Genomic DNA, 24306 nt, shown 5'->3' with positions numbered 1-24306 from the left:
AGGATACTCAAAAATTATTACAGTCAGTCACATGGATACTTACAACAATCCAATGTGACCATATATAAAAATTTTTATTTATTTGTACTGAAACATCTAGTCACAAAATCAGCCTATTTTGATGTACTAATCACAATAAAAACTATTACAAGAATGATCAAATAAGCAAAATATTCTTATAACTCCTAAAAATGAAAATACAGATAATGACATTTAAAATTTTATTTTGATAGCGCAATAATACATATGACAATGCTTTATGGATCATTGGGAAGATCAAAACCTGTGATTGCTGTGTCACTTATAAAGCACTGAAGTAAATACTTTCCTTGTTCCAGACATTAAAATGGCCAGGCTATAATAATTTGCTAAAATTTGAGAAGAATATTTAGTTATTTAACTGAGATATTCTATGAGAAATTTCACTAGCTAATTTTTAGCAAGCACCTCTAATGCTGTCCTTAAAACACATATTTGGGTAAGAATATTTTAAAGAAATACAGCCACATATTTTTGGCAATTTTCTTCTGGAAGGTAGCAAGCAGTCAAAGTATAAATGCAAATTCTAACCTGGGTTACCTCATAAATATATTTATATGTATTACACACACATACACATGCACACAACACACATCACCCTCATTTTCTCTCCACACACACAATTTACAATCATGTTAGAATTTTAATTTTGTTTCATTACATTTTGATTATATAATCATTTTATTTCAAGAAAAATAATCTACATTTTGGAGAAACATTTCTTAGGAATGTCAAATACATCTCTTATATTATATGCCTAATTAAGTGCATTAAGTTTCAAGAAATACATTGAAAAATATTTTGTAAAATATTTAATTTTGCTCACAGACTATTTTTGTATAAAATTATTTGTCTGAAGAGCTAATGTGTTATAATTAGAAAGTTAAAACATTATTACATCCTACACCAGTTTTAAAGATGAATTAGAATCATCCTTATGTTATCCATGCTCATGAAATACTGAGAAAATGTATCTTTAAGGATTTAAGCATCAGAATGTTAAATATTATATTTTCTAAATTAGTATTTTACAAAATTATAATATTTTGCAATAAAACATTGTTGAAAATATTATGTATTAGAAAATCCAGTGTCTTTCACATTTTATGAAGAAAATGTATTAATTGACTAAAACTTTCCAAAGGGCTGTTCTTAGGTCACTTAAAATTTTAATATCACTATTTAGTTCAATGTAATGATTAACTGCATGACAATAACCCCAAAACAGGAGGATTCGCAAAGCATTAATTATAGTAACTGACCTATAAGCTGATAATAAAAGGTAATTAAATATATCTTTATAACATGCACTATAAAATCATCCTAAACTACTTTGAAATGTGTGAAGATGATATTAATTTCTAATGCACTGCACATCAGTCTCATACTACATTTTTAAAAAATTTTTTAAAAAACTAGTATCCAAAGGAACTTGCACATGTGGGCATGATACTTACTATTAAACATTAACTTGTCTTAAAAATGTTTTCCTTCTGATTATTTTTCTTTCTCTTCAGTACTCAAAAATTCTGAAATAACTTATAGTTTGGAGATAGTGGCCAGACATGGTGGTTCATGCCTGTAATCCTAGCATTTGGAAAGCTGAGGTAGAAAGATTGCTTGAGGCCAGGAGTTCAAGACCAGCCTGGGCAACATAGCAAGACCTCCTCTCTACACATACCATATATACAAATATACATATACTGTGTGTGTGTGTGTGTGTGTGTGTGTGTGTGTGTGTGTGTGTGTGTGTGCATACACATACATACATACACACACCTGGGTGTGATGGCATGTGCCTGTAAGCCCAGCTATTCAGGAGGCTTAGGCAGAAGGATTGCTTGAGTCCAGGAGTTCAAGGCTACAGTGAGCTATGGTTGTGCCACAACCTGGGTGACAGAGCGAGACCATTTCTCAAAAAAAGTGTAATAATAATAAAAAGAAAGAAACTGCATCAACTTTTTATAAAAGTAAACATCTCCCCCCAAATCCCTATCTTTGTAAATTTAAGAATTATTATTACATTCTCTATTTTTATATTAACGATGTCTTTATGTAGTTAGTGTTACCCCGAGATTTTAGTTTTAATCATTTGAAATAGTCTTATATATATAAATAAGTCAACCGTAATTGCTGTTTTATCAAATATTAATGTGGCCCCAAATTTTATTGGCATGACTGATTTATCTACGTATAATAAAATAAAGGTGTTATAATTTATTGTTTGAGCCTCAATTTATAACATAAAGCATTTCCTAATCTTAAACAATAAACTATTCTCCATAAGATTATCAAATTTCGAAAATTAAATAAATATAAAGTTATTAAATTCCAAATTTGAAAAACATAAAATACATAACAGCTTAGACAAGGTATGTCACTCAATTTTAATTTTTGACAAAAGGACATAAAATCCTCTTTGCTTATACTGTCTTCTTCTCTGAAGAATGAAAAAAATAAATGCACATCTGTTTTTACACTTCACATTAATCTAATATGGACATAGACAGGAAAGCTACTCTCTGTTTAAAAAGCTGAGACAAAAAAATTCATTTGCATAATATCACAAAGTGAATAGAATTCTATATTTACATTTTATGTGTCAGACCTGAGTTAAGAAAAGTGAAATACAAATGTGGAAGCTTAGAGATGGTGGGCAATTGAACACTGGTGGGGAAATAAAAGCAGCATGGAGAATTATATAAGATGGACTATTTGCTCTTACTTCTTAGATATAGGCATATAGCATTTGTCAAAGCAAAAGTCTGTGCATTGACAGTTTGTGCATTCCTAATGAAATGATAAATAGCAAATTTTAACTAAATATACAAATTCATTTTCATTGGTAAGGTCTGCTAATGCACTGGCTGACATAAATGCACATATTCTTATTTCTAAATAATTATATGAAAAAATAACTTATATTGAACAACATACAAATCATTTGGTGTAACATGTATACAACTAAATCAGATATGTTTTTGACAGTAACAAATCGGTTTTCCCTTCAGAGCTATGATCTATATTTGCTACCATCTGTTAATCGTTTATGAATGCTCACTGAGTAGTCCAGGCCCTGTGTTGGGAACTGGTGATAAAGGATATATATGACATTGTTCTTGCTTTTAAAGAGTTATAGATTAGTCATAGAAAATTAATGTGTAAGTGTATCAGTGCAGTAAAGTCTTAAAAGTGCTGGCACAGAAGTATATAAAGTGTATAAAGGAGGAACAAAGCTTAACTGGAAGGAGAAGAGGTAAGTAAGAAAATCCTTGAGATGGTAATCATATTTACCTAAGTGTCTATTTGTACTATCAGTATACTGTTTTTCACATTCAAATGTTCTCATAATTTTGATCAGTTATTTTGGTGTTGGAGTTCCTGTTTCAAATCTGAACCCATATTAGTAATAATGATCTGCTTATATAATTTTATTTATTTATTTATGGATGGAGTCCCACTCTGTTACCCAGGCTGGAGTGCAGTGGTGTGATCATACTTCACTGCAACCTCAAACTTCTGGGCTCAAGCAATCCTTCTGCCTCACAGTTTTCCAATCACCTGGGATTACAGGTGTGAGCCACCACACTTGGGTCAAAAATATTTCTTTTTTTTTTTTTTGAGTTGGAGTCTCACTCCATCACACAGGTTGGAGTGCAGTGGCATGCTCATGGCCACCCCAGCGTCAACCTGCTGGGCTCTAGTGATCCTTCCACTTCAGTCTTCCAAGTAGCTGGAACTACAGACATGCGCTAATATCCCTGGCAATATTTTTTGACTTATTGTAAAAACGAGGTCTCGCCAAGTTGCTCGGGCTGGTCTCAAACCGATGGGCTCAGGCAATCCACTCGCCTTGGCTTCCCAAAGTGCTGGGATTAGAGGCTAAACCACCAAGCCTGGCCAAAAATATTACTTTTAACATAAAATAATCTTTATTTACATTTTCCTTATTCTAGACTTGTTATATCTAATATATAGATATAAGATAACATAATATTGATGATATAATTAATTTTACTAATTATGCTAGCATTGTCTTTAAAAAAAAATAACGAGGTAACTATTTCCCTACTTATAATTGTAAAATAACTTCTATAAGAATCCTACAACAAGTATTAAAAATGCAACATAGGTGTGTTTTAATATAGATATGTTTCTAATTTCTAATTAAAAATAAACATGAAAACAAACAAATTTACTCTTTTGCCAAATAAGAACTCCAACTCATTATGATCTTATAGTTATAAAGGAATGAAAGTGTCTATAGGCATCATATATCTTCTTCACTATGGTTGAAAAGTTATAAACTATTTAACAAAATCATACCTTAAAATAGATGCAAAATAAGTTCCACTGTAATTTCAGATCCCTCAATTAATTGTGTGGATTATTTTATTCAGGGTTTGCATATTACTTACTACCTATGTATGGCATTACATTTGCTTACAAAGTAATTCCCATCAATAGCGAAAACCTATTATTTCACTCATTTACTCATTCAGCTTGTATCCAATCGCTCTTCTTTTAGCAATAGAACCCCAGTTTCCCTTTGGGAAACACCTTCTCATTCTCAGTCTATGTGCTCAGGTAAGTCTGACAATCTTTCAATGCCTCTAAGAAGTGAAAACACGGCCTAGGGCTGATCTATCACTATATTTACATGCTTGATAGTTACTATCTGGGATTCAGCATGTGACACAGGATGGTTAAATAAAAACCTAAGAATTCAGTGAAGTTGTTGCTATGGAGGTATTTGCGTCCCTAATCTTGTAGAACACCAGTGTGGCATCACCGTGGCTATCTTGCCACCATACGAGAAGAAGAAGAACGTGACTGAAAATAAATTTAACTGGGATAAAAAGGAGATTCCAGAAATGGAAAGATGAAAAGTACTAGCAGTATACTGGCATCTGAATTTAACCATGACTAAAGTTAAAATAGAATAAATAAAATTCCCTTTTTTGCTTAAGTCACTTTGAGTTGAATTTCCATAATTTGTAACTGATCAAAGAGTATCTTTTAAAATATTTTTATTTTTTGTTGTATCATACATTATTTGCCTATCACAAATACTGACATTTTATTGTATCTCTTAATACAAAATGGTCAAGTTGTAACAGCTCTGTTATGGAAAGACAAGTGGATTACTCAATTTACTCTTTACCATGATATGCCCTACATATGCTAGCAGGATAAATGCCATTAATTTCTCTAATGTTTTACAATTTAGGATACTGAGATTCCACTTAGTAGTATCCAATGGAGATACGTGTGCCATTTTGAGAGATCTATATTGAATTGTTGACCAAAACACATTAAAACAATCATCATCTTTTCTTTTGACTATAGATTTTAAATACATACAAAACTGCCTTCCTGAATGTGCTGATTTGACAAAATATGTACAACAGAGTATCCAGAAAGAATTTAAAAGACCGCTCTTCTAACTCTCTACTAATCTATTTAACCTACTTACTTTTGATAACCTAAACAAAGGCAGAATAGTTTTCCAATAAATGTCTAATATCTATCATAAAATACCAATGCATACATATTTCAAACCTGGAAGTTATCTTTGATTTCTCTTGCTTGATAGATTTATACTTCATGTAATGTGCTGTTGATGTATTTTTTTCCTCTCCAAAATGCTTCTTTCCCAGTCCTACTGTTTTATCTTATCTAAAGTATAGTATGGTATAATAAAAATAATATAAAATTGGCAGCTAATAAATATGAAGTCTCACTACGGCTCTGTTATGTGAACTTTGTCAAATCACTTCAGTTTCACCACATGTAAAATGAGACAACTTAATAAGACTACAAATGAGAAGCTGTATTTTAGCACACTGAGAAAACTCTATTCAAAATCCTTCAATAACCCACCACTTAGAATCCACACTGAATGACCACATACTCCTTATGTACACATTCAACATTCTCCATACTGTCCTCAACTTGTCTTCCTACCTTCTACTTCCATGATTAGTATCCTATGCTAAGTCCAAAGTGCTTGTTCCACAATATATTATATATTAGTTGTTTTTCTGTGCCATTACGTTTGTTCTTCCAACTGTGCTAAATGGCTCAAATGGCTATGTCCCCACACTATTCTTCCTCTCAAAATTCACACATCTTTGCCTGATGAAACCTTATGTCTTGCAAGAGTATTCCAAATAGAACAGACTTTGTAAACTCAAATCTGGTTCCCTAAAACCAGAAGTGCTCAAGTATTTTTTTTTTAACATTTCTTCACTTTTTATTATGCTACTCATTTTATGCTGATATTCCTGAAGGCCAGTATATTATTTAATTTTATATTTCCTATTTGTGCCTGGTTGAAGTTACCAATTGGAAAACTATTAAATAAAAAACTCAATATAAAAATTTTTTTAACAAGAACTTATTAACTATTTGAACAGTTAACTATTTGAAAGACTCTGTAATGGCCACATGGTTTTGTGTGTGTGTGTGTGTGTGTGTGTGTGTGTGTGTGTGTGTGTGTGTGTGTGTGTGTGTGTATGTGTGCGCGCGCGCGCGCGCGCGCGCCTGGGCGCGTGTGAATATAAAATATCTGACTTTGGGTTCTTAAAAACAACACCTTTTTGTATTATATCATATGCAAAATCTAAATTCAAAAATTATATTACAAGCATACTGAAATACGGAAAATGTAAATGTATACATATTTCCATCTTATTAGAAAATGACTGAAATAAGGAAAACACACATTTATGGTCATTTTAAAAATCCAATATTATAATAATTAAATAATCAAATATGCACTATATGCCTTCTCCCTGAATTTTCATTCATGTATTATTTTGTAGTTCCTTATCCATAAGGCTTGTGGCTAGGCTTCTATAGTCATAAAATAATGAGGTCATATTGGTTCTAATGGTCTAGAATAAAAATATATTATCATTCAATTGATTAAAGGATGAACTGGATCAATTAATAAGATGGCTTAAATGATAGTTCCTACTGACTCATAATCACAATTCATAACTGGTACCATTAATTCCCACTCTTTGTCTTGCTCCAAGCAATTGCATTTTTAATTCAAAATAACTGATATATAAGATTAAGTGCCTTTAGAAGTTCTGTAGAGATTGTATTTCACTATGTGACTTATTCCAAAAAGCCATACTTTATTTTCTCCTCTGGCTCCTAGATATAACAGAGAATGACAGTCTGTATATTTAAAAAAAATATTTTTGGTGCTTTTTTGGAAGAAGACAGAAGACGACTGAAAAGCCCCTCAAAATTTCTAAAGGCATAATTTAATTTTAATAGTTTAACATACTATTTCACTTTGCTCCTAAAACATTATTCAACTCTTATCTTTTGGTGAATAATGCCTAGTTTAAAGATATATCACAGTATATCCTGAAGAGGGATACACTCAGAAATAAGACAAATAGAAAAAAAAAATCTATGCTTTCTAGGTAAGAAAGGAAGAGAAGTACTTCAAACTACTCCTGTCATGTTGAGATGATAAGCACGCTGGACATCATTATATCAAAAAGAAAACTACTGGATGTTAAAAAACTATGAAGAAATTATGAAGATCAAAAATGATAAACTATTACAGGGAAGTCTGTCATTTAACAATACAAATAATTCAGGGTACTGTCTTCTTAATACTGCCAGATTTTAATACATTTAGGTTATATTTATGGAAGGCCTCTTTGTCTTCATCATCCATATGTCAATTCATCAGAAATCTCTTTAAAAATCACTATTACTTTAAATACACTCTTTTTAGCCCAGATCTTTAGGGAATATATAATAAGATATATGTTTCAGAGTTCTTAACTCTGAATAGTGGAAACGTATACTTGATACATTTGAGTTTTTGATATGAAAACTAATGTTTTAAATTTAGTATTCTAAATTAAATTTAACATTCAACTTAAAAAGTAAAAAGTAGCTGTAAAGATGAAAATACAGGCTGTGTTCACTGAAGAAGACGGTGGAAAAAGGGTGAAAGATGAGGACAGAGGGAATTGTATTTTAGATGTTTTAAGGCTGAAATACATATCAGACATCCAAGTAAAGATGCTAAGTAAGCAGTTGATTATGGGTTTGGAGAACAAAGGAAATTTGAGAGTTAATATTGAAATAGTACTTAAAATTGTAGAAAAGGATGCTGTTTACTAGAGGGAGGTAAAAGTGAACAAAAAATTCACTGAATAATGAAAATTAGAGAAATAAGTAGGAAAACAAAACTAGTTTATAAAATAATCAGATACTAGGAGTAGAAAAAATAATCTTTAAGAAAAAAACAAGTGTAAATGAGGGAGATGTTAAACTATTAATCTTTTTCTTTGAAAAAACATTTGTGGTAGTATATATTGCCTTTTGGAAATTGCATTTTAATATTTATCAATTTATGAAATGAATATAATGTTTAAGTTAGTTTCTCCTTCTGCCATTCTCGGAAAATTGAAAAACATAGAAGATGTCACATACATAGAACAGTATGCAGACACTAAATAAATTTGTAAAATACTGCACAAAATATTAATACACAATGATAGAGTCTGGATTTAGTAACCTAAAATTATATGCAGTTAAAATTGTAAGAGTAACAGAGATTGGATTTCGGATTCACTTTTTTCTCTTACCCTATCAACTTTGCCATATTTTGTAAGAACAGTGTAACACACAAAAATGGAAAAAGTATTCTGAAACGGGGCTGCTGAATAAATCAATCCTGCAAAGCAGAAACATTTAAAGGAAAATAATTTTAGTGCATTTCTGGTATTCACTTCACAATCATTTATTTAACGGCTACTATGTACCAGGCATAGTTCTAAAAGTTGGGGATAATGGTGAATGAAAAGGGTAAGATCTCTGCTTTCACAGCATTAACAGTTTGCAATTTGGATTTTTATTTAGTTCTTAGACATATTTTATTAAGTCATTTTTACCATTAATATTATTAATTCAGTGATATATTAAAGACAACTAAATATTAAAATGTACATCCAGTCCTGTACCATAAACAATGTTTCGATCAAGGATGGTGGTCCCATAAAATTATAATGGAGCTGAAAAATTCCTATCACCTGGTGAGTGACACTGTAGTTATTAATGTCCTATAGTCCGTTGTTAGTGTCCTATTGCAAAGCATTATGTGTTTGTGGTGATACTGGTGTAAACAAACTTACTGTGCTGCCAGTTGTATAAAAGTATGACAGAGCCGGGCTCGGTGGCTCAGCCTGTAATGCCGCGCCTTTGGGAGGTTGAGGTGAGTGAACTGCCTGAGTCCGCGGGTTCGAGACCCGCCTGGGCAGCGAGACCTCATCTCTACAATAAATCAAAAAATCAGCTGGGTGTGGTGGCGCATGCCTGTAATTCCGGCTACTCGGAAGGCTGAGGCGGAAGGATCGCTGCAGCCCAGCAGGCCGAGGCTGCAGTGGCCGGGAGCGGCCACTGCACTCCAGTCTGGGCGACAGAGTGAGACTCAAACAAAAAAAAAAAAAAAAAAAAAAAGTATGACAGATATAATTATATACAGTACACAATATCTGGTAATGATGTTACTAATTTATGTATTTACTATACTATACTCTTTATTTTAGACTGTACTCTTTTGCTTACTTAAAAGTTAACACTGCCTCAGGCAGGCCCCTCAAGAATTATTCCAGAAGAAGGAATTGTTATCATAGGAGAGGAAAGCTCCGAATGTATTATTGTCCCTGAAGACCTTTCAGTTGGACAAGATGTGGAGGGGCGCTGATAATCCTGACCTTGGGTAGGCCTTGGCTAATATGTGTGTTTGTCACTTAGTTTTTTGTTTTTTTGTTTTTTAAAGTTTTTAAAAGAAAAAAAAAAGCTTACAGAATAAGGACATAAAAAAAGAAGATATTTTGTACAATGTTCTAGTGTTTTAAGCTAAGTGTTATTACAAGAGAAGCAAGAAGTTAAAAAAGTTGAAAAGTATATAAAGTAAAAAGTTAGAGTAAGCTAATGTTAATTTATTCTTACATAAAATATTTATACATTTTACTGTAGTGTGAGTGTACAGTATTTATAAAGTCTACAGTAGTATACAATAATGTTCCTGGCTTTCACATTCTTAGCACTTAATCACTGACTCACCCAGAGTAACTTCTAGCACTGCAGGCTCCACTCACAGAAGTGCTCTGTATGTCGATATCATTTCAAAATATCTTTTATACTGTATTTTAATGTATCTTTAAAAATGCTTAGATATGTTTAGATGTACAAATACCATTGTGTTACAACTATGTATTCAGCAAGATAATATGCCACAAAGATTTGTAGCCTAGGGGCAATAGGGTATACCATATTGCCTAGGTGTGTAGTAGGCTGAACTATCTAGGTATAAGTACACTCTATGATGCTTGCATAAAATAAAATTGCCTACGGTCACATTTCTCAGAACATGCCACCATTGTTAAGTGATATATAACTATAAAACAGTGAGTCAATAAACAACAGGAAAGCAGATTAACAAAATACTTCAAAAATTGTAACCAGGGAAATACAAAATCACAGTTTTAAATAAAACTCATGCAAATTAAGCTAAATGCTTATTGAAGAAAACCACACTTATGTTAAAGAATAAAGTTAGTCTAAAACTATGAAGCCTTTTAAAATTTAAGAGTTGTTTATGGGTTGATTTAATACTCAATGCAACCAAATTAATTAAACAAGATGACACTGGAAATAAATGTCTCAACTACGTTTGAAAATCTCTCTCTCTTTAAACTTATATAACTAGTTAATTAATCATAAGAAAAACATTCACAATTTGGATTTTTTATTTTGCTTTTAAACATATTTTATTAAGCCATTTTTACCATTAATATTAAAAATTAGTCAAAAAGACTGATGTGTCATATTTTTTATATATTATTTAAATTAAATTATAGATGCTTACAAGCATTTTATTATTACTGATTGTGTGAATTCAGTATTGCTTATTTTAATTTCACTAACAGTTTTCCTAAAGGAAATACTTTTATTTTTTAAATAGATGTCTATATTTCAGCATCTTACTAGTAAAGGGAGGTCAATAATTTACTACCACAAATGACTGTTATTACGAAAATGAAATGTCATAAGTTATTATTTACTTAATACTTTGGATAAATGAATAAATGCTGATTAACATACAAAAGGTTACTGAAACATGTCTGTAGTTTAAGAAATTGTATTAGTCGTCACAAAACTATGCTCTTTTCATACATACAATTGAAGTAGTTCACTTCTAATATTTAATAAATAAGAAAAATACATAATTTTATAATTTCTGTTACGTGACTAAAAGCAATCTGATGTTAGCTAGTAAAAATAAAATTTTTCTTTTTCAAAAATATTCTTGAAGAGTAAGTGGAGGACTGCATCATCCAACTGAAGAAGAAACAATAAATCAAATAGCAATACAATAAATTATAAGGTATTAGAGTCAGGAAAAAAATGAAAATATCAACTTATTATCTCCTAAAAACTTCCTAACAAAAAAACTAGAAAGCCAATATCCAACAAGGCCAATTATTACTTATAAATTTATGAGGAAAAAACAAGAGAAACAGTTTTTTATCTCCGAATGTGAGCAGGTATTAAATACCTCAATTTAGCAAAACCACTTTTATCTGGCGAAATACATGGAAAAATTCCTATATCTAAGCATTTTTAAAAGATTAAAATGATGAAAATAAACTTTATAACTACCAATTTTAGGTAGTTTTCAATTTTATATGGTTCTATTTCAATAATTTAAAAAATCTATTACAGTTATACAGGCACACAAAACAAGAAAACAAGTACATGTATATTAGAATAAAAAGACATTTAGAGTCTTGGTTATAGAAAGGCATGCCCTGTCTTAAGAATACACTGTGAGCACGAACTACTGCAGCTATGGATGAAGAGAGAACTTTGATGCAACAGAGAAACCACTTTTAACCACTAAGAAATCGGAAAGGACAAGAATCTTGCAAACCTGCATACTAGACAAGGTGTTCCATATATTTTTACCAAAGCCTCAGCCTTATAAATGGGATGTAAAATAAGGAATGTTATGGAGTAATTATCCCATTAACTTTCCTCCCTGATGTGTGCTACTTTTTTCAATCTGAAAGTGTGAAAGTCCTAGACTTTTTATAAACTCAAATTGTCTTCATATAAAAAAGTACCTTTAAAAGGGACTTTGGGGCCGGACTCGGTGGCTCAGCCTGTAATCCCAGCACTTTGGGAGGCCGAGGTGAGTGGACTGCCTGAGCCCATGCGTTTGAGACCAGCCTGGGCAACTTGGCGAGACCTCGTCTATACAATAAATAAAAAAATTATCTGGGTGTGGTAATGCATGTCTGTAGTTCCAGCTACTTGGAAGGCCGAGGCAGAAGGGGTCGCCGGAGTCCAGCAGGTCGAACTGGGGTGGCCATGAGCATGCCACTACACCCCAGCCTGGGCAACAGAGTGAGACTCCAACTCAGTAAACAAACAAACAAATAAATGGGACTTTGGAAAGGAATATATCATGCTATTTACCAAATATTGTCTTAAACTACTAACCTGAAAACATCACTGCATCCAGTAGTATTGTTAACTTGCCCTCCAGGAGATCTGATTCCCATCACTGGGTATAAAGAACACACTTACTGAACAGTACACTAGCAAACTTAGAAGTATGCAATAGAATGAATATGGGTAGAAGCACTTATTAAACCATTTCCCTAATTTTTGGCAAGAATATCACTAAACAACCTTAAAAACTACTAATGTAACTTGCATATAAATATCTCCAAGATAAGAGAAGTTCTATATTTGACTATATTTAGTAATAGTCAAAAGTCTACAAATGCTATTAAAAAAGGATAATCATCCTTTGTGTAATAACCGTTCACAGATTTAAACTGTGGTAATTAGTAAACTTTACTATTATCAATCCTAAACCTAATACCTATCATTCAACTTTTATACAAATCAGTATTTTTTCTTTAATTTAATGTTTTGCATATAACAAAGTATGAATACTGTTTCATGATAAAGAAATCCTGATGAATTAGCATTTGAGAAAAAGAGTGTTACATAGCACAAAATTATCAGTTTATTATAAAATAATGTGCATTTAGCATATAGTACACAGTATTTCACAAACGTCTCAATAGGCTTCATGAAATATTTATCTAACTGATCAAGTACAGATGCCAATCTCATCCTGGTTCTATTAAATAAGACTCTACATAGGTAATTTTGATCTGAGGCTAGGGTTGAAAGGTTTTGATTCTGAATTATAAAGGATGAATAAAAACATTACATATATTATACAATCATTTAATTTGGCATAACTTTAAAAGATGAAGCAATTGTCATTTCCGCTGCCAGTCAGTAAGTGTCTCCTCCAGGCCTGAAGCCTCTCTTCAGTGACCCTTCTTGGAATTCCTCAATAAAGCATCAAAAGACTAGAAAATAAATAAGTCAGGAAGCTTAAATGCACATATAATGTCAAAGAAAATCAAATCCTCCTCTTGTGAAATTTCTACTTTATCTTCCTAACAACACTGCATCTACCACAACTGGAGGCAGTATTATTTTTCCCATTTGCATTCTTTTCATTAACATTTTAAAAACAAAGTAGAGTTGTAAGAATGAAAAGGCAGTAATTTTCATATTCCTTGTCATCATTCTGATATACATATACAAATGATTTTTTCTTTTACTATTAAAAGTAGGGTCACCGGGCTCGGTGGCTTAGCCTGTAATCCCAGCACTTTGGGAGGCCGAGGCGAGTGGATTGCCTGAGCCCGCAGGTTCGAGGAGCCCCCCCTGCCCCAGGCAACTTGGCGAGACCTCGTTTCTACAATAAATCAAAAATTAGCTGTGTGTGGTAGCGTGCGCCTGTAGTTCCAGCTACTTGGAAAGCTGAGGTGGAAGGATCGCAGTTGCCCAGCAGGTTGAGGCTGGGGTAGCCACGAGCATGCTACTGCACTCCAGTTTGGGCAACAGAGTGAGACACAAACTCAAACTCAAAAAAAAAAAAAAAAAAAGGGCCAAGCCTTTCTTTGCAAATTAATTTTCTTCAGATTGTATAATAGTATTTAGGGTCAGTTTATATGAACCTAATTAGTATTTTTAATAGCTTTACTACATAATACCTTGTAATATCACAATTTATTGAACTATTCTATTAGGGGTTGTTTCCAACTTTTGCCACTGTAGATAATACTCCAATATACATTCTTATATCAATATTTCTATGTATTGGTACAGTAAGTTTTACAGGATAGATTTCAAAAGCTGTAATGTTGTAGCATTTCTTAAACAAATGCTGATGTATAAGAAAGCTTATTGCTTATCTCTTTGCCAGCACTTTAGATTTATGAACACACACGTTAATTGTTGCATTTTTGATATATGTGTATTATAGATGCAAACATGACATTTTGTCTATCTGATAAGAAAAAAGTATAATCGTGTGATGTTGATTTCAATTTCCCTGATGCCTAGTGGGTACTGGACATTTCTATTCCTCCTCTGTAAATTGACTTTCATAACCTTTACCTGCTTTTCTATTGGGTTGTTTTTCTTATGAATGTAGAAGTTCTTTGTACAGTAGAGATACTAATTGTCATAAGCGTTCAACTTGTTATGTATGCTTATATTTTTCCAAATATTTTGTTGTCTTTTGCATATTAATGGTGTGCTCTGCTATACCCAAAATATCAAATGATTATATACTCAAATCTTTTAACTTATTATTTCACTTTCTGAATTTCCTTGTTTAATAAAGTCACCCTCAATTTTACACACTATAATTTCATCAAGTAGACTTCTAGTTTCAATCGTGAATGCATTGGGATTTGTTTCTGTATACCGTATAAGATGAAAATTTATTTTCTTTCAGGTGGATAGTCAAGTGTACCAACATCATTTATTACACAAAATATCCTTTTCTAAAATGAATTAAATTACACTTATGTATCACTTGACCAGGCAGTCTTCTAAGTATTTCTCAGTGTTCTTAATTTAAGAGTCACGACAACTCAGTGAAGTAGGTAATCACGTTTTACAACGAGAAAACATAAATGTAAAAATTTTAAATATGGCCTCAAATTACCAGATTAGGATATAGCAAATATTTGATTGGAAGCCAGGAATTAAGGTTTAACACGACAGTTCTCCAAACCTCTGAATCACACTGTCTTTCTTTATAAGTTCTCATACGTACAATCATGCATTGCATAATGACATTTTGATCAGTGTCAGACCACATATATGACAGTGGTCTTGTAAGATTACAATGAAGCAAAAAAACTCCTATTGCCTAGTGACACTGTACCGTCATAATGTTGTGGTGCAAAGCACTTCATTTTCTATGTTTAAATGTGTTTAGATACACAAATACAAACATACACACATTAATTCTTGAAACTGATACATAAACATAACATTTTGTCCAGTAAGAAAAATCTTTATTCATTTTTCTACTGGGTTGTTTTTCATATGAATCTAAGATTTCTTTGCATAGTGGATTTGTGTTACAATTGCCTACGTGATTCAGGGGAGTAAAATGTTATACAGGTTTGTAGGCTATGAGCAATAGGCTGTGTTGAGTAGTAGCCTATATACCATCGAGGTTTGTGTAAGCACACCGTATGATTGCTTCCACAATGCCAAAATTGCCTAACAATGCCTTTCTCAGAACATAAGTGTTATATGACTTTACTTGCATCTATTTTGGAAATCTCTATTCTATTTCATTGACCAGTTAAATGTTTTTGTGCTAATATCATATTGCTTTTATTAAGACAGCTTTATAGTACATTTTAATGTTGGGTAAAGCATGTCAATAATATTAGTTTCTTGGTAATTCTTTCATTAGTTGCGGGATGGTAATTATCATGTGTTTATTTTTTCATATGAATATTAGAATCATTTTGATTTTTCTCTCCTCCAAAAACATTAAAAATGGGAATATAAAATTGTAATAGGTTTACATTTTAATGTAAAAGGCATTTCTTTTTTAATTTTTATTTGAAAGAAGTGGGGTACAATTCAGGGTTAGGCATACAAATGGTCATTGTATTGGTAAAGCTTGGTCCTCACTTTGATCCCGACTTCACCTGGTTTGAGATCAGGTACCTTTATTGATGAAGTGTACCCCCCCCACTGGGTATTTCTACAATATTAAATCTTCCCTTCCAAAATCACAATAATTCTATCCATTTGTTAAGAAAATGTTTCATATCCTGATTTAAAAATTATGTGCTTAATATAAATTCTATGCTTTTTTGGTTCAATTTATTCTAAGAAATTTTTGAGATTTTTATGTGTTTATGATATATATGCTAGGCTGAGCCATGATAAATTACACTCAAATATCAGCAGTTTCATAAAGGTCATCCTAGTGATAAGCAAAGTACATACAATCAAATAAAATATAATGTACATAACAAAGTCAATAAGTTCATTTAAAACAATATTTGGATTTCACTATTTTTTGACTTTCTTACATACTTCTAAAGAACACAATATTGGCATCACACATATACATAAATAACATTGCTCACACATATACTGAAAAAAATACAAATTAACTATGATCTTCTGTCGGAGAACTATGACAATATCTGTTGAGACAAAAGTCTGTTTTTCAAACTGTGCTCTGAGTACTATAAAGTGTGAAGTAAAAGTCTAGTAAAGAAGACTATGTTCTTTTAGTTTGACCTCTTCATTCAAAGCAAAATATTCTTTCTAGCTGGTTTATATTTTTAGAGTGAACTTGTGTACAAAATTTCATTTGTCGAAAGAATTGTTAAAAAAATGAATTTCAGGACATATAGACTTGTAAGCCTATTCTGCTAACTAATGCAAGTCATTCAACACATATTCATTGAGAATCAATTTTGTTCCAGTATAGTACTTCAGAGATATCAGAGAATAAAACAGACAGAACCCTTGTCCTCATGCAATCTAGTATTCTGGAAGAGTAAGACACACAATACACATGATATAAGTATACAGTATTAATAAGACAGTAGGAAAAAAGTTAAAACATACAGCAAAACAAAATGAATCAGGAGTACTGGGGGAAAGAGAGGCCAGGTTACAATATTAAACAAGGTGGTCAGGTAGGTGCTATTGAGAAGGTGAATTCTGAACAGACTTGAAGGTTAAGAAGTTGTTAGCCAATCAGATCTCCGGGATAAGATAATTTCATCCAGAGAGAAAAGTCGGCAAAATACTGAGGTGAGAGTATGCCTAATGTCTGCAAGGAATAGCAAGCCCATCAATGTGGCTAGGGCAGCATGAGGGAGGAAGTGAGTGGTAGAAAATAAAGTGAATGAGGTAATGCGGTTAAGGGTCATATCTTGTTACCAAAGATCATTATGGAGATAACAGCTTTCATTGAGTGAAATGATAGACTTTCAGGTGTAGGCACAAGAGTAACAAATTCTGACTTATTTTAGAAAGAGCATGTTTGGAATAGTTTTTGGACTTGAATTTAAGATGTCAATTAGATATGCAAATGGAAAGGCTGAGTGGGGAATTGGATGTAGTTTGTGAAATCCAGCCTGGAGATAAAGGTGAACCCGTTACGTGGAGTCTGAAGCTTGTATCATTTTAGGAGATATCTTTAAGAAACAGAATTTAAAATTATTAACATAAAATTAGTAATAAGCCTATAATAAAAATAAGGATTAAGCTTCATTTGTTGGTATGGTTTTAATGTTTTAGTTCCTTCCAAAATTTATGTATTGAAAACTTAGGCCTCGATGCAACAGTTTTGGGAGGTGTTAAGCTCCTGAGGGCACAGCCCTCATGAATAGATTAATACCACTATAAAATGAGCTTGTAGAAGTGGGTTTTCTCTCTTCTGCTCTTCTACCATGTGAAAACACAGCGTTCATCCCCTTTTTGCCCTTCTGTCTTCTGCTATGTGAGGACACAGCAAGAAAGCCCTCATCAGATGCGATGCTTTGATCTTGGACTTCTCAGTCTTCAGGACTGTGAGAAAAAACTTTGTTTTTGATAAATTACCATCTCATGTATTCTGTTAGAGCAGTACAAACAGACTAAGATAATAGTTAATCTGTCTCTTATTGGAGACATGCATTTTGCATATGTCAACATATAAAGGCCAAGGCATTAAATAAGAATAAATAAAAAAAGACTCAGAAGTCCCAAGTATTGAGAATTGGAGCACTCCAACATTAAGAGTATAGGACTAAAAGAAGGAACTAGTAAAAGATTCTGGAAAAGTTGAAGCGGCACAATACAGGAGGAAAACCAAGTGTGCAGTATCCAGGAAGCCAAGAAAGAAAGTATATCAAGGAGGTGGAAGTGATGAATTGTAAAATAACCTATACTGAGAATAGACTCTTGGAATTAGCATGTCATCATCACTGATGTTTTTGATAGTTTTAGTGAAATGGTTGAGGCAAAAACCTGACTTTTGGTTTAAGAATAATAATTGGAAAACAGAGTAGAGATAATACTTTTCTAGGTTGTACTAAAAAGAAGAAGAAATAAGACATTCATTAGTGGAATAGGTGACAATTAAAAAAAGTTTCGTTTGGTTTTCTGAGATGAGAGAAAAATCAGACATTTGTACACTGATGGTAATGATCAGGTAGTGAGCAAAACCTTGACAGATAAAAATGCAGGCAGTATTGCTTAAGGAATGTTCTTGAGTAAAGGAAACAAAAGAAAAACATGAGGTTAAATGGAAAACTGAAAAGAATGGTTTTAGACAAGAGAGGGGAAAATTTGCCTATGGTAATAGGTGAGAAGACAGAATATGTGGGATAAAGGCTGGTTCATTAAGTATTTCCTGTTGTATGAGTGTACAGAAGTTCTCTTTTGATTGCCTCAATTTTCTCAATGAAGTAGGAAGTAAGGTCACTAGTTAGGAGAGAGGAAGTAGCAAGAGATACTACATAGGACAATATTTGGGTGACCCCTCATGATCTCTACCTCCTGCTGTTACAATATGGATAATCCTCTCCTTAAGTGTGAATGGAACATATTACTAGCTGTAACCAACAGAACACGACAAAAGTAATTATTTATTTCATATGTCAATCCTATGGATGTGCTATTTTTTGAATTTCATAGGTTGGAAAACTGAGACAAAGTTGCTCAGTAAGTAAGTGGCAGTACAAAGATTTCATCATAGGCAATTTTTCTCTAGTTTTGAATTTTGACCACCATTTTATAAGGTTTCTCATATGTTAGTCCTTCAATTTTTAGGAAGAAATTATCATAGGACAACACCATAGTTAGTGTCTGTCAGTCTGCCTTGTAGAAACATGTTAAGAAGCCTAAAGAGTAAGAAAGTATAAACTTCAGTACGTACTAAAATGTGTAATCACCTCTTAAAAAATAAAAAACTTTTAAAGGTGGAAATGCAGATCAAACTCACTCTTCGAATTGTTTTCTGTGCTTTTTATTTTTTATTTTCTGAATATTAACAGTATATTTGTTCTTTTTATCACAGTTAAAAATTATTATTTTAGAAACTATTTTCCTTTGTTGATTACACACTTCCAGATGATAAGTCAGCATAGTGAAGCTAAATTAATTGGAACTATCCACAAGAAACAATTGTGAGCTGTGTAATATAAAATCAAAATGAACAAAAAATACATTTCTTTTTGCCATACCACATGATTAGAATCTACTAGAACAAACTGTAGGGAATGAAATAATTACAAAAACTACTAATAGTATGAAAGACTAATATGATAAGTACAATTCTTTCAATGGATTAAAATTTTTGTTTTGTTCTTCTTCTATATCTTGCTTCATGCTATCCAGGAGATATTATGCTTCTTTTTATAGTAACAGAAGAAAACAGTATAAGCAACAAATATAACAGAATACACTTGACAAAACATAAAATCACAAATAACTTATTATTTCAAACGGGAAAATATTAGATTTATTAGCAGAGATGAATGTAGCAATATATCTAGAGGATAAAAATATAATAATGGTAAACTTAGGTGTATAATTAACATGCTAAGAAATCATTTTATAAAAATACACATGCTCATATAAGAATAAATTAAAAAAATAAAAATTTAATTTAAAAGACAAAATTATTAAGATGATATTCTTTTCTAGGCCCAGAGCTTTTTACTTTGGGAAATAATCATTTTTAAAAATTATTATTGTTGTTGTGCTTGTTTGTCTTGTTTTTGTTTCGAAGAGACAGAATGATGAAGTACAGAAAAAACACTAAAACACAAAATCAGTTGTTTTCCCAATAGTTTTCTATATGACATAACTAAAGATCAGTGAAAGATAAGGTATGTAGAGTGAAAATGTATATATAGTTTTTAACTTCATGCATATGTAATAAAAGCTTGGTTCGCACTTTATGCAGTATCATTTCCTTCAAAGAGAAGTGTTGGGTTTCATCACTAGAGTCATGTAATTTACTAATCAATTTTTTGGACCTAAAAATGTAAACATTAAAAAGTCCTTTTGTTTGAAGGGAACACTATTGCATAAAATGAAAATGAAACTTCTAATGTATAATATCAACCTATATAATGTTAATTCTGCTTCCAGTTATTTAAAATGTTCTTGCTGTTTCAAAAATATTGGAATCAAATGAGCAAAATAATTCTGATAGCCTTATATTAGATAATATGCAAAAGTCACATTTAACATATTTAGCAAATATATTTCTAAGTTAATTAGTCAACTATATGAAAACTATATACAAAAGGTAAACTTTTGTTTCGTATTTAAATAATACCATAAGATCTTGTATTAGTAAAAAAAATGAAACTTTTAAAAGAAAATAGTATTTCTCACCTAAATGAAGCTCAACTCAGACAAAATAAAAATGTGTATAATCATTTTAATAAATATATTATTAAACATTTTTCAAATTAAAATACAGTATGGCTCTGAATTACATAAAATGCTTTAGATAATCTCTTTTTATTTAGCAAAATAAACATTTTTGAACAATGACCTAAAAATACTTAGTACCAAAACAATCATCAAATCACACTAATAAAATATATTCTAACTGTAAAGTTTGCCACTCCAGCAATAAAAATGCTTAGAATTTCTTAAATAGTAAGAAAACACCATCTCCTGAGTTCTTGAACATTATTAAAATGACCACAGATACCAATTTTCAGTTGCTTTTAGAGTACTAGAAATGCTTTTCATCAATAGTTTAAAATTGTTTACAGGGTAAGGCATGTCTCCAATAAAAAGCAAATAAAATTGCATTCACTTTTAAAGATATACCTTTGCTCAATTTATACATTTTTTTACATATATAATATCCTTAATTTACATACCAAGAATTCTACGAAGATACAATCAGGGAGATTAAAAATATCAACTCAATAAATAGCCCTAAGAGTTCCATAAAGCAATCATAATTTTATAATAAAAATCCAAAATTCTAGCAATCTACAATTTAAATATAATTTTTTGTTGCTTAAAATTAAAAATGCATATAAATTTTTAGGAATAACTGATATTTGTTTCTTAGGTTATTTGGGATCTGATCATGGGGCATATATGTGAATGAACGAATAAATCCTTAACCCACCATTATCTTTTTCTCCAGTTTGCAGGCAATCACCCGTGAAAAGTATGGTGTAGATGACAGGATGATACTGTACCTGATTAGCTCTGGAGGTGGTCATGGGATCAGATGGAGAGGACTTGGTGGTAGTTGGGGAAGATGGCAATGTCTGGGAACAAAGCAGTTCAGGAGCAAATCAACCTTTATAAGCCTTAAACTGATTATTTAAATAAAACAAAATAAAATAAAATGTAATATAACGAGAACAAAATCCTATGAATAAATTTTTCTCCTATTCAAATTTAATGGATTTTAAGATTAATTAAGTAACTAATGCATGTAAATATGCATGCATAAGCATGTAAAAATAAATTCATGACTTGAAATCATGACGGTGACTGATAAAAACTCATATGAGTACTAAAGGTATCCTGACCATATTCATGAATAGTAGTCTCATTTCTTTCCCTCTTGTTTTCTTGGGGGAAAAGAGATGTCAAAGAAAAATTTAAGAAGTTCAATGAGTAAAACTGAAAGAGTCATTGTCCTATCAATGAATACAGTCGGAGATTTGAAGAAGTGGTGAAATGAAGTTTACTTTGGCATAAAAGTATCCACCTACTTAATATGTTGAACATCACCAACAAGTTGATTCCACATGAATTTAGGGATCCATACTTAAAAGCAATTTAAATTTGCAGTTCTGAGTTCTTAATATCAGATTATCTTCTAAAACATTAATTTTTAATAAATTTAGAGCCCGTCTGAAAATGTAAACATTAACCTCATATTAATAAACAGGTAACTGATAGCATTTGAACAAATTACCGTAATATTTTTATAATTTATGCTAAGCAGTAAATTTTATATAGATAAAGGGTATAATATATTGTAGCATCATCAGCCTGTGTCAGAAATAAACACAAAAATATTGCAAATCATATTTATTGTTCATTTCATTTCTAAACATATACACATAGTATGTATTAAATATGTTGTATAAGACCACATATACATGTTGAACAATTATATTTTTAAAAGTTTTCATGTCTAATAATCTTAAAGTGTAAGATATGAAGATTTTTCTTTTTAAAAAAGTGTCATATGTTCAGTTAACAAAATTGCATTGCTTAAAGTAATATCCTCAATAGATAATATTTCTTAATAAGTGTAATGAGGTAGGTTTTTATATTAAGACACAAATGTATATAGATATTATGTTTTATATTAATATATGTCTGTCAAAATTATTCAGATATGAGCAAAAGCATAACTTTAAAGGTTCAGCAGTGCTAGGAAAAGTATTAAAGTCATATTTTTGAAGCTAAGATTACAAAAGTTCTAATTTGAGTAGAATAAAGGAGTTAAGAGAGGAAAAAAAATGATAAGCAATTCACAGACTCCTGGTAAACTCACTGCCCTCCAGTAATAAAATGATTCTTACATTGTATCTTGTTTTATGTATTTCATTTCTCAAATAATTCCTGATTCTTCTTAAGTTAATACCTAAGATATCTTTGGTGAGTCAAACCAAAATTTTTGTCAATTCATATAAAAAAGGGGATGGGAGCTAGAGTCAGAAGTAAAACCTCATATAATTTTTAAAAAAGTTTCTAATCCTTTATTTTCTATTTTTGCTCTTTATAATTAATTCTTACCATTTCTCCAGAGACACTTCATTTTAGTCATTAATATTTTTCCTAATATTTTCTTTTCAACCAATACTATATCGGGACATATGCCAATGACTTTATGCTACTATTTTTTTTTGTGAACTTAATAGTAATGGTTTTATTTGCCTACTGCTGGTTCTGTTACTACATAGTATATACCCTGGGGAAGTTAATATACATTTAAAAATCTGCTGTCCTAATCTCAGATTAACAATGAGGCTGCTGACTTAACAGATATTAAATAAATCTAGAGGCCATTTCTCCCAATATAGGTTAGAATCCAAGTTCATTAACCTATAGAAGTACAAGATTTTATGTGTGTTGGGCTCTTATTTCCATAAAGTGTAAAATCAATTTGAAGTATTACAGGTTGCATATGACCTACTACTTCTGGATATAAATTCTCATTAAGGTCTTTATTGTAAAGAACTATGTGGAAAAAGTAGCAATATCAATGTAGTTACTTAGATTAAAATGATCTGTCAATTTTTTATTGCTTTTCTTTTGCTTGGCATAAATATAAAATATTGGACCATGTATTAATAATTGATACAACCTGTATTTATCAAAACTGTCCTAATTCTGATGCTGTTTCCTTCTCATAGGAATAAAAGCAACGATTTTAAACTTCTGGACAATATTAATACACTTAAAATTTTAGTTATTAAATATCATAGACTGATAAGTTACATTTTAATATATTAAATAAACAAGTGAAAATTATATATGTTTTTGGGCTTTAAGTGATATGACTGCTGAAACATCACAGTAAATTGTCTCTAAATATATTTCTTGGTTTAAATCCTTAAAATAATGAAAATGTAATGAAATAAAGATGATCAGTTTTCTAGCGATTATTCATATAAATACTTTTAAGCAGAAAAACGTCTTCGGCTTTACAAATTCAATTAATAATGATAAAAATATTCCAGAAAGTTTTAATTTCAATTGTTTTTTTAATACTAGGAGGAAAAATTATTCTCATAAACAGATAAATATAAGTTTATTAAAGTAATACCTTTAATTAAAAAAGTTATACTGATCAAATTAATGGAA

General features: G+C 31.2%; 1 protein-coding gene across 3 annotated transcripts in view; it reads right to left on the bottom strand.

Annotated features, from left to right (window-relative positions):
• The window catches only part of NOVA1 (NOVA alternative splicing regulator 1), a 158367-nt gene that overhangs the window by 5542 nt on the left and 128519 nt on the right, over positions 1-24306 (bottom strand). For all 3 annotated transcript variants that reach the window (XM_021713984.1, XM_008061160.2, XM_008061161.2), the window contains one exon: positions 21675-21746. In XM_021713984.1, the coding sequence (XP_021569659.1) occupies positions 21675-21746 (72 nt within the window). The remainder of the gene's footprint in view (positions 1-21674; positions 21747-24306) is intronic.

The sequence above is a fragment of the Carlito syrichta genome, unplaced genomic scaffold (genome assembly GCF_000164805.1).
Source record: "Carlito syrichta isolate Samal-C Ts95f unplaced genomic scaffold, Tarsius_syrichta-2.0.1 Scaffold305121, whole genome shotgun sequence".
In the NCBI taxonomy this organism is placed as follows: domain Eukaryota; kingdom Metazoa; phylum Chordata; class Mammalia; order Primates; family Tarsiidae; genus Carlito; species Carlito syrichta.
The sequence above is the reverse complement of the archived record's forward strand: the minus strand, read 5'-3'. Positions and strand labels throughout refer to the sequence as shown.